This window comes from Pantherophis guttatus, chromosome 2 (genome assembly GCF_059756535.1).
Source record: "Pantherophis guttatus breed Tessera chromosome 2, ASM5975653v1, whole genome shotgun sequence".
Taxonomy (NCBI): domain Eukaryota; kingdom Metazoa; phylum Chordata; class Lepidosauria; order Squamata; family Colubridae; genus Pantherophis; species Pantherophis guttatus.
The window spans coordinates 82677501-82690111 of record NC_142064.1 but is presented as its reverse complement, the minus strand read 5'-3'; the positions used below and the strand labels follow the sequence as shown (position 1 = coordinate 82690111).

At 39.7% G+C, this 12611-nt stretch overlaps 1 protein-coding gene across 1 annotated transcript in view; it reads right to left on the bottom strand.

The window, feature by feature from the left end:
- Positions 1-4018, bottom strand: part of TEK (TEK receptor tyrosine kinase) — a 61859-nt gene extending 57841 nt beyond the window's left edge. Inside the window, exon 1 of the mRNA XM_034410548.3 lies at positions 3545-4018. Coding sequence (XP_034266439.2) covers positions 3545-3617 — 73 coding nt within the window. The 5' untranslated portion in view covers positions 3618-4018. The remainder of the gene's footprint in view (positions 1-3544) is intronic.
- Positions 4019-12611: the final 8593 nt, after the last annotated feature.

Here is a 12611-nt window from a genome sequence, read left to right as displayed (position 1 = left end):
GAGGTGGATTCTACTTACCTTTACTACCGGTTTGCAACCGGCTGTGTGCGCTTCTGTGCATGCACAGAAGCTTCTGCGCATGCACAGATCATCATTTATGACGTCCAGGTGGGTGGGTGGAATCTCCCGCTGATTTTACTACCGGTTCTATAGAACGGGACAGAACCGGGAGCAACCCACACTGCTACAGGCCCTATTCAAGTCATACATTTGTTCATATAAAGCTCTATATAGCTTGGTATTTGGATCATCTCTCCTTCCCAGTCTCAACTAATCCTGCAAATTTCATCTCAAGGACAGCTGCTGAGGTTTAGGAGACCGCATCTGGTTCACAATTTGTAAAACTGTACAAAATATACAGCAATCTGCTGTATTTATTTTGATCAACCGGGTTGTAATTTTTGCTACGTGTTGTCAATGGCTCTATTGTTGTTGTATTGCAAACCCCCTTAGTCTTTGAAAGCAGGGTAAGTACAAAAATTTAGAAACAATTAGTAAATTCACAGTGCTGTATATAGATTCAAAGCTACTATAATACTACTGACTGGAGAACAGGCTTATGTTTGCTCTGCATTACCGTTACATTAACGGACACTTTTATCCCAAATTCAATAGCACTTTTTTTACATTACGATAGAAAGGACAAAATATTTCTTTCTGTGTCCCCTTGGCATTCATCTTCTGGGGAGGTGGGGTAGTTGGCAGTGAACACGGCCCCGTAGGTCACACGAGGAAAAAGGAGGCGAGCAACATTTAATGCTTTTGGCAGTAAAACCCAGAGGCCTGTTCTCCACCTTGGGTGGAGTAATTTTTGCCCTCCTAAGCAGCAACACCCACAACAAACCTCACCCCCTTCCTTCCCCCTCCCACCCCACTTGGGGCGAGGCTAAGCCAGTTTTTAAAGCCTGCCAATGGGCAATCACTCTTAATACCTTCCCCGTTCGGGGAATGTCAATACTGCTTTCCTGGACTCCGCCTGTTGTATCTAGAGGAAGGCGTGTTCGCATTGTCTTCCCCGCTTGCCCCAGGAAACATGATATCACACTTGAACAAAAGCGGGAAAGCTGTCAGATCTATTGAGATGGGTGTGACCCCAATACACACCTAAAGCAGGCAAAGCCAGGGGGTCAGCAGCTCTTTAGTATACGAGGATAAATATGCATCTCCTGACTTGCCAAGAGGATTTTAGTCCTGCAGAATTAGTATCCAGGATAGCGGTTACCGTCAGGAACACAGTACTCCTCGTTTTTCACTACTTCATGTAGTGACCGTTCAAAACAGCACTGAAAAAAAGTGACTTCTGACTGTTTTTCACACTTCTGACCACTGCAGCATCTGCACAATCATGTGTTCAAAATTCAGAGCCTTGGCAACTGGTTCATATTTATGACAGTTGCCATGTCCCTGGGTCATGCGATCCCCTTTTGCGACCTTCTCATAAGCAAAGCCAATGGGGAAAGCCAGATTCACTTAACAGCCGTGTTACTAACTTAATAACTGCAGTGATTCACTTAACAACTGTGGCAAGAAAGGTAGTAAAATGAGACAAAACTCACTTAACAAATGTCTCGCTTAGCAACAGAAATTTTGGGCTCAATTGTGGTTGTAAATCCACAATATCTACCTGGAAGACAAGTGGATAATGGACCAGCAAGGACAGAATTTTTTTTTCTTTCATTTAATAAAGTAGTATATGATGAATGTTCAATGTGGAAAAATAATTTTTACATACATTCATCCTTCTTTTAAAGAAATCAGAATGATATGATAATATGCATCCTTCCCCCTTCCTCCCCTCCTCCCTAATTTTGGAAAATAAAATAAGTTGAGGATAAAAAATAATTTGTTCAAAGTCATAGAATTTTCAAAGGACTTAAATCCATCTCTCTCTCTCCCTTCCTCTCTCCTTCCCTCTCTCTCTCTAAAATCCAGCATTTGCATTCTACATTTTGCATTCTAAATTTTTATACAAATTTGTATACAACTCTTGAAAAATGTATTCCCTTTGTTTTGTACTTGTCTCTATTTATGGAACATACAGTAAAGATTGAATGCTTTTTTCTGCTTATTGATGGCAAGCCCTCCTTAAAAACATTCCGTTGGGATTTTATAATTAAAACTAACAAAGAAATCTATGATCTCTATTTCTTTTTCTCAGTGTATATTAACAACAGACCAGGAATTGTTTTAGTTTATAGAAAGGACAGAGCTCTTTAGATACCGGCTTTCCCTTCCCCTCTGCTAAACCTTCTGCTACAATTTAAAGAGAAAATGCTGCATTGCTAAGCCTACGGATATTCGTGGAATTAGTTAATTTTGTCTTGTGTAGATAGTGGCACACACATTTTTTAAAAACTTAATATTGGAATATAAAGGGAATCAATATTTGTTGTCCGAATGACTGAAACATGTTTTAATTTCACCAGATATAGATTGTTTAGTACTTTATTTATTTAATTTATGTTCCACCTTTCTTCAGGGGCTCCTAAAGGATAAAGTATTTCCAGAGTGAATGAACTTAATTATAGACCTTAATAACCTTTAACACATTTTACTCTTTCTTTCCAAGAATTTTTGGACCGAAACATAAAAGAAATAGAGGTGCTTTTTAAAAAATAAACTGACGAGTGTTAATAGTACTGAAATATTATACCTAAGATTTTGTGATACTTCGGACAAAATGCTTTCTGCTTTTTTTCCCCTCATTTCATCCTTACAAACACCTTCAAAAATAGGTCCGTATTATTCTAATAATATAAATGGAAGTGTAATGAGGAACTGTGCAAAGACCTGAAAAATTTGAATCCATGTCACCTGCATAGTAGATATTTCATATTTATTTGTTTAACTATGTGCTTTCTTTTCTTCCATTCCTATCATTTTTTTGGTTGCAACATTACTTTTTTTTTGGAAAATAAAAGCAGGCTGGCCAGAGATAAGCTATTGAATGAACGATACTCGGGATATAGTCATTAATTAAAGGCAGGGGAAGAAGGAAAATAACACTTTTTAAACATGTGAATGTCACAATTAAAATGGGAAATGATTCTAAGTTGAGTTTAGTATGTTAGCATGAATTATAATTCTAAGAAATGTTATATGGCTGCTGGTCAACATGTAAACAAAGGAAGCTAATTTTGTCATCAATGCGTATTTATGCAAGACTTGGTTTCCACAGAACTAAAGTAGTGATATCATAATCAAAAGAGAGACAGCATCAAACCACTAATAGCACAACTGTTTAAATTGTGCCCAAAAACAAAGTGCAAATATTCCAAATATTTGTCAGACAATTATTTGGTAGAACAAATCTTACTAAAAGTAAATCTAAACATCTGACTTATAAACATTTGTCTCCCACAGTCTTCTTTTAAATTACTTACAAACATCCCAACGATCAAAAGATGGCTAACGAAGAACATGCTTTTTATCGTCACGTATCAAGTTAAGTGAATAGACAATTAGAGAACAATTTTAATGCAAGGATTTTGAGATCTTCACTATGAAGTTGCAAAGAACTAAAAAAAACCCCCACCACTCCTACCTGAAAGCATAAGTCTGAATCCACAGAAAAGAAGAAGTGCTAAAAATGTCCACGCTTTTCCAAGTATATCCATCCAGTTTATACTTTAGTTCATGAAATACCAGAGGTCCTTTCAGTGGGATAAGCCTCAATCTTCGCTCTTTCTTCGCATCGCACAGCAAACTTGCTTACCGAGGAGCGACAGATTCACTGAAATACTGGGGTGGACTAGAGCAAGCTCTTAGCTGTCTCAGCAATGGGAGTTTTAAGTTCCTTTTTCCTGTTTCCTCTTGTAGATTAGGATGGGGAAAGCAGGATCTTAAAGTCATTCTTCATCAGCAGGATTTGTGAGATTGTCTGAGCTGCGTCTATTACATCTAAAAACTTTGCTTCTCCTGTAGGAGGGGGAATGGGTCGTAAGCTCTCCCTCCCCAGGTCATGGCCAGTGCTGTCAGAAACAATAGAACATCCTCCGGGAGGGAGAATTATGAAAATAACAAACCCCTCCACCTAGACATGGTATGTGAAAATATGCTACTCCACCTCCTCTTCCATCTCACCATCTGCTAATTATTCCCAGGGTTCCTGTTTGGAATCAAAAGTTTTTGAATTCTTGATTTACCTGTAAGTACATAGCTAGTCCTTGAATTTTCAGGAAACACCCTCCTTCCCCCCATTTTACACCATCCTTCGTCAGGGATGGAATCACCCTGGTCCCCATTCCTGGCCAAATTCTGTGCAGGGTGAGAATCTATAGTTCTCAACAGCTCCATCCATCTCCTTCTATCTCTGGGTTAGAGATGCAAGCAGTTCAATTGTTTTCCACAGTGGTGAAATTCAATTTTTTTTTTACTACCGGTTCTGTGGGCGTGGCTTGGTGGATGTGGTGTGGCTTGGTGGGCATGGCAGGGGAAGGATATTGCAAAATCTCCATTCCCATCCCACTCTAGGGCTAGCCAGAGGTGGTATTTGCCGGTTTTCTGAACTACTCAAAATTTCTGCTACCGGTTCTCCAGAACCTGTTAGAACCTGCTAAATTTCACCCCTGGTTTTCCACCAAACTGAAAGAAGAGATTCCCATAACTTGCTACACCTTATTTTTTAACGTACAATGCAACTGTTTACAACATCAACACCAAACACTTTGCATCGTGGCATAGTACAGGATGAGAGCCCAGTCCAGGCTTGGTATACTGCACTAAACTATGTTTTGACTATAGTTTATTGGACAAACCATTGTGGTTCCATTCATCTATAATACTAAGTGACAAATCACCATGCACCATGCTGAGCCAAACCCAAATACAGGGAGTCCTTGCCTTATGACCATAATCGAGCCCAACATTTCTGTTGCTAAGTGAGACAGTTGTTAAGTGAGTTTTGCCCCATTGGTAAGTTGTTAAGTGAACCACTGCAGTTGTTGAGTGAATTTGGCTTCCCCATTGACTTTGCTTGTCAGAAGGCTGCAAAAAGTCACCACCGCATGGCCCTGGGACACTCCAACCATCATAAATATGAGCCAGTTGCCAAGTATCTAAATTTTGATTCTGTGACCATAGGGATGTTGCAAAGGTCGTAAGTGTAAAACAGTCATAAATCACTTTTTTTTCAGTGCCGTTGTAACTTTGAAAGACCACTAAGTGAGCTGTTGTAAGTCAAGGACTACCTGTAAAACATTATATAGAAGAGAATATATAGCCCGGGACTGAAGTTTGGAATCCTTGGCGCTCTCTGAGCTTGGTTGTTTGCATGCAGATATTTCATAAACCAATTAGACAACATCATCAGTGCTGATAATGTTACCTAGTTGATTAATGAGCTGATGATATTGCCTAGTTGGGTAACGAAATGTCTGCAAGCAAACAAGCAAACAAACTCAGAGAACACCAAGGCCTCCACAAAGCCTGACTAGGTGGCTCAGTGGCTAGGACACTGAGCTTGTCGATCAGAAAGGTCAGCAGTTCGGCGGTTCGAATCCCTAGTACAGGTCTCCTGCGTGAGCAGGGGGCTGGACTAGATGACCTCCAAGGTCCCTTCCAACTCTGTTACTGTTACATCAGAAGCAGAACGTGAAGTTGGTATGCATTAGAGGTCTTTGGATGATAGGAGCTCATTACTCTTTTCAAGAATAAGAAGAACAAAGAAATGTAACAGTAGTCTTCTGCATAATTTACCTCCATGTACACTTCACCAAATCCAATGGGACTTGGGTAGATGTGCATATAATTCTGGTTTGAGTGTGCATCTCAAAGGTTGCAGTTGCAAAGCAAGTCATATGAGAAAGCTTGTAGCAAAATTTATATGAAAAAATACATGGAAGTCGATTTACTCATTGTGGAATTTATTGCACTATTTGGCTTGTTTATTCATGCCAAAATAAATATCCTGACTTTCTAAGTAAAGGCCATCTTGAAGAAACATACAACACATTAAAATAAAATGAACATAGAAAGCAAATGATTATATTGCCAAACTGACAAAATTATAATTAATTAGGAAGCGTAGTTACTGTAGAAGATCAGACTATAAACAAACAAACAAACAAATAAAATCCTGTTGATGTGATTTGCTTTTTAAGAGATATTTAAAACAAAGCTGGATTCCACGGCTGATGCTCTTTGAAATTTGGAGCCCCTCCAAACTTTGCCCTAAGCGTGGCTCCAACTAATCATCCTTGATGGACATCCTGATGACTAAGCCTTTCTTTCATTCTCCTTAGAAGAGTGTAGAGGTCATCTTGATGAAGGAATGCAAGAGTGGTTACACAAGCATTCAGGCTAGCTCTGAAACAGAGAAGATCAGGTGGAAAAAAAATCAAGTTGGACCTGCCTTGATTCTCTTATCACAAAGAGAATCAAGACAGGTCAATCTTGAGTTTCTTTCTGATCTCTTCCTCTCTTTCAGAGAAGAGAGAGAAAAGCCCTGTCGGGCTCTCAAGATTCATTATTATACCTTGCAACAATAATCATGAGTTCCAGGAGACCTTGTGGAGTCTGTTTCCTGAGCTGGCTTACCTTGAAGGGGGGTGGCATCTCCATTCTATAGCTGAGGCTGCCTAATCCAGCATTTGCCTTTATACTTAAATTGTCCCATATTAGAAATGGGAGGGCCCCACTTGGTGGCCTTGTTACTGAACTAGACAAGAACTCAGTTGTTTGGGGCAGATCCAATGATGTTGGTACTTTTGTGTCGATTCCTGAATCAGAAGAAAGCAAATTGTTGTCTGGGTGAGTCTTCTGCCATTGATGGAAATGGGTTGCAGAATAAAAGAAGTTGAGCTCAGAAACAAAGATTTTAACAAGGAGGAGCTGCTTTCTCAACTCATCTGGCCTCAAGATGTTTAATGATAATACCTTATTATGGCTCAAAGTGATTATCAAATAATGGATAGTAGAATAGTAATAAATTCCCAATACAACGCTTCCTCCCAAATCCCATTTGATGTGTCTTGAACCTGCAACAGAGCTATTATATCTGCTGTAAAAAATTAAAATCTGTGGTCCACTAGATATTACTCCTAGCACTCATTGACCACGCTGGGTGGGCTAATGGGAGTCATATTTAGCAGCATAGTTTAAGACTGGAATATCTCCCACTTCTATCTGCATGCAGTTTTGGGTCTTTTGTTGATGGAAATTGTCTGATTCAAGAAAGAATGCAATATTGTGGGAAACAGTCTAGAAGATTTCCTCTTCCAACTGGAATGTAGGAAAATGTATTTATTCACTTTCTTTATTTCTATAATGAAAATTATAGAGTGACTAACAATCCTAACCATCACAAAATAAAATTCAAAAAACCTCTCAAAAACAATAGATCCATGCATAAAATAAACCAGAATAACCAACAGTATCAAAATTATACCAAAAAAATTCAAAATACAAAACCATGAGTCCATTAGCCAAATCTCCAGTCACCCTATGTCATCTACTTGCAGGTCATAACTGCCCCACTGAAACCCAAGAGGAAAAGAATGAACCAGATCTCTTACAGAGGGAATTCTAGACTATGGTGATGAGGATTGGAAATGGTCACTTTCAAGGTCCCATCAGATGCCATTCTCATATGGATGAGACCTGGAGGAAATCCATCCATCCATCCATCCATCCATCCATCCATTCATTCATTCATTCATTCGTGGGGTACCACAAAGTTCCATCTTAGGTCCAGTACTCTTCAATATCTTTGTAAATGATTTAGATGAGGGAATAGAAGGGAACTCATCAAATTTGCAGATGACACTAAGCTGGCAGAAATAGCCAACACCCCAGAGCACAAACTCATGATCCAAAAAGATCTTGACAGACTTGAACAATGGGCCCTCTCCAACAACATGAAATTTAATGTGGAGAACAGCAAGGTTTTATACCTGGGCAGGAAAAACCAAAGGTACAACTACAGATTAGGCAAAAGCTGGCTCAAAAACAATAACTGTGAGAGGGACCTTGGAGTCCTAGTGGACGATCATTTAAACATGAGCCAGCAGTGTGCGGCAGCAACCACAAAAGCTAATACAATCCTTGGTTGTATAAACAGAGGCATAGAATCAAAATCACATGAAGTATTAGTACTGCTTTATAAAGCCTTAGTAAGACCACACCTGGTATACTGCATCCAGTTTTGGTCACCACATTACAAAAAGGATGTTGAGACTTTGAAAAAAGTACAAAGAAGAGCAACTAAGACGATTAGAGGCCTGGGGACAAAAACATATGAAAAATGGTTGCAGGAATCGGGTATGGCCAGTCTAGAGAAAAGAAGGACTAGAGGTGACACGATAGCAGTTTTCTAGTATTTGAGGGGCTGCCACAAAGAAGAGGGGGTCAACTTGTTTTCCAAAGCACAAGAAGGCAAGACAGGAAACAATGGATTGAAATTAATCAAGGAGAGAATTAAGGAGAAAATTCCGAACAGTGAGAGCAATTAACCAGTGGAAAAGCTTGCCTTCAGAAGTTGTAGCTGCTTCGTCACTGGAGGTTTTTAAGAACAGACTGGACTGTCACCTTTCTGAAATGGTATAAGGTCTCCTGCTTGAGCAGGGGGTGGGACTAGAAGACCTCTAAGGTCCCTTCCAGCTGTATTCTGACTGATGGATGCTCACCTGCCCAGAGAAACAGAGGAGGTAATTTCATTGGGGAAGAGGCTAGGAGGTAAAAGGTAACACCCAGTTAATCTTTCAGTTACAATGGCACTGAAAAAAGTGACTTACATAAATCCTCACACTTACATAAGTCCTCGCGCTTATCACCATTGCAGCATCCCCACAGTCACATGATCAAAATTTGGGCGCTTGGCAACTGGCATGTATTTACAATGGCTGCACTGCAGGGGTGGGTTCTACTTACCGTTACTACCGTTTTGCAACAGGTTTGCACATGCGCCTTGCTTCTGCGCATGCACAGATTGCTGATGACGACATCCAGGGGAGGTGTGCAAAGCCTCCCGCTGGTTTTAGTACCAGTTCTTGCAAACCGGTCTGAACCAGGGGCAACCCACCACTGCTGCAGTGTCCTGGGGTCATGTGATCACCATTTCTGTGCTTCCCAGCTAGTTTCCAGCAAAGTTAATGGGGAAAGCCACATTTGTTTAACAACTATGTGATTCACTTAACACTGTAGTGCTTTGCTTACAACCATGGCAAAAAGTCATAAAATTAGCCATGACTCACTTAACAGCCACCTTGCTTAGTAATGGAACTTCTGGTCCCAATTGTAATTGTAAATCAAAGATTACTTGTGTATATATTATTTGAAAGCCAGCTGTATATTTACCGTATTTTCCGGCGTATAAGACGACTGAGCGTATAAGACAACCCCGACTTTCCCTGTTAAAATATAGGGTTTGGGCTATACTCACCGTATAAGACTACCCCTCTTCCAACGCACACCAAATAAAAATTAAAAAAACATCAACTGGCTCACCCACAATGTAAAAGCAGCTGTGCTAGACCCAAAATGGCCCCTGCAACAAGCAGGAACCTCACACAGCCACAAAAAGCCCCCCCAAAAACAACTTTCACACTTTACACACACACAACACAACACAACTGGCTCACCCACAATGTAAAAGCAGCTGTGCTAGACCCAAAATGGCCCCTGCAACAAGCAGGAACCTCACACAGCCACAAAAAGCCCAAAAAAACAACTTTCACACTTTACACACACAAAATTCCACATACAGCTTTGTGAGATTTTGTGTGTTTGTGTAGTTAGAGTGAAACACTACAGAAACACACTAAATCTCAGAAAGCTGCACAAATATTATTTTATTTTTATTTTTATATGAAAACTAAATTTAAAACTTCCTAAACTTTAAATGGCTAGGTCTAAAAAAGAACAACTAAAAAAAACCCAATTGACTATTTTTTTTAAAGCTCCCAAAGGGGGAAAAAACTTACCCAATAGAACAGGGGTCTCCAACCTTGGCAACTTTAAGACTTGTAGACTTCAATTCCCAGAATTCCTCAGCCAGCTTTGCAAGCTGGCTGAGGAATTCTGGGAGTTGAAGTCCACAACTCCTGCCTGCTTGATTGCAGGCAAGGAGTTGCTTGCTGATGGAATCGATTCAGGCAAGTGAAGCAAGGCAAGCGTTACAATTAGCAGCTAAGGTAAGCAAGCTGGAGGGGGAAAACTTTTTCTTTTACAGGGCTCTGGGCTCTGGCGATCCCAGCTGAGTTGCCTGATTGGCAGGCAACTCAGCTGGGATCGTCAGAGCTTGCAGAGCCACGTAAAAGGAAAAAAAGTTTTTTTTCTGTTACATGGCTCTGGCATCCCAGCTGAGTTGCCTGATTAGCAGGCAAAGCTGGGATCATCAGAGCTTCGATCGCCAGAACCATTTAAGGCTCGTCAGAGTCTTTTCGGCTGGTCTGCCTGGTTACAGGAGAACGACACCCGGCATATAAGACGACCCCCGACTTTTGAGAAGATTTTCATGTGTTAAAAAGTCGTCTTATATGCCAGAAAATACGGTAAGAGAGAGGACAATATATTGAATCAGACATTAGACAAACAGTCCTTTGGGAGCTGTACATTACAACAGTGTATTTTATGTGTAGTCAGAACCCAAATATTACATACAATATGGTATTTTATCTGAATAGAAATGTACAATTGAAAACTGCATATGGATCCGATTGGGGTAAACTGTTGGAGAGATATAAAAATAAGATTTCGTTTTAGTTTTGTCTTTATTTTGTTACATACGGTCTTAGTAGCCAGCAAGATGGTTGTATGAGATCAAGTCATGTTTCTTTTACCTCATACTTGGTTTTATACATTTATGTTATATGTTTATGTTATTTGTTGTTAGTTACGAAGTCATGTCCAACCCATCGCAACCCCATGGACAACATTCCTCCAGGCCTTCCTGTCCTCTACCACCCTCTGAGTCCATTTAAGCTCATGCCTACTGTTTCAGTGACTCCATCCAGCCACCTCATTCTCTGCCGTCTTCTTCTTCTTTTGCCCTCAATCATTCCTAGCATTAGGCTCTTCTCCAGTGAGTCCTTCCTTCTCATGAGGTGGCTAAAGTATCTGAGTTTCATCTTCAGGATCTGGCTATACATTTATTTTATTTATGTTTGATTTGTTTTGAGACTGTTATTGATTGTCACTCGATTTCACTCAGCAAGTAATATTCTCTATGAGAAGAATTTTCACGCTCAAAAAAGCTGAGATGAAGCAATATTTAAAAAAAGGATTGAAAAGCTGCATACAGCATCAAAAGTTAGCTGAGCCAGTGATTCACTTCAAAAAGATTGTCTTGGATAATATTTTAGATGATATATTTGCATTCAGGTAGTTGTATAGAAGGATATCTGAAGAACGTACGCCAAGGACTGGGCTCACAATAGAGTTTTAGTAAAGTTTGACTGGATAGCTTGTAGATGTGACATACAGAGTAAGCTGAGTATCACAGAAACAAAACTGCAAATGTTTGCAAAAAATAGCATGATTGCAGTAACTAAAATATTTCCATTGCAAATCAAACTTTCTTTGAAATAATCCAATTCCCCCCTTCCTTTTTAATCTTTGGATGAAATGAATGAGCCGATGAATGAGTCAATCCCATTTAAAATGACTTCCCTGGCCCCAAATCAGAGAGTAATTTGTGAATCAGCACCAGTGAAAAGACCTGGAAACCGACAAGGCCAGAATGTACTGCTTGAAATTCATGGGATACTTTTAAAAAACAGCAATATAGAAAATTGATGTGGATCTGTGATCTATTTGCTTCTGGACATCCATGCAATGGCATAATTCACATCCAAGAGTTTAATCTCAGCTCATTTCCTTCTATTTCTATCTCTTCTGAAAAGTTAAAAGAAGCTAAGTTTGGTTCAGCGTTGTGTATATCCTGCTTTGGAAACAGCAAGGAATGCCAAAAATCATAGAAGAACAAAAGGCAGGCTTAAAAAAAAAATGCTTTGCACTAGTGTTGCAAGACAAGATTCCCCAGGCATCACTATAGCAAGCAAACCATTCTCTGAGTTTTTCAGATTTAAAAAAAATTGGAAATTTATAGGGTAATATATATGATTGTTCTTAGCCCAGGAGCTAAGAGACAAAAACCCTGCATGATGCCCATCAAATACAGGTAGTCCACGTCTTACAACAATTCATTTAGTGACTGTTCGAAGTTACAATGGCACTGAAAAAAAGTGACTAACGACCATTTTTCACACGACCATTGCAGCCTCCCCAAGGTCACATGATCAAAATTCAGATGCTCGGCAACTGACTCGTATTTATGATAGTTCAAGTGTCCCAGGGTCATGTGATCGCCTTTTGCAATCTTCAGACAGAGTCAATGAGGAAGCCAGATTCACTTAACCACTGTGTTACTCACTTCACAGCTGCAATGATTCACTTAACAACAGTGACAAGAAAGGTTGTAAAATGGGGCAAAGCCCAGTTAACAAATGTCTCACTTAGCAACTGAAATGTTGAACTCAATTGTAGTTGTAAATTGAGGACTACCTGTACTGGTTTATTAGTTTATTCATGTCACTGCGTTTTTGTATTTACCAGATGAACTCTTATTTTTGAACTTTCAGACTTACTGTAGCTTGCCAAGTTCTTATCAGTAA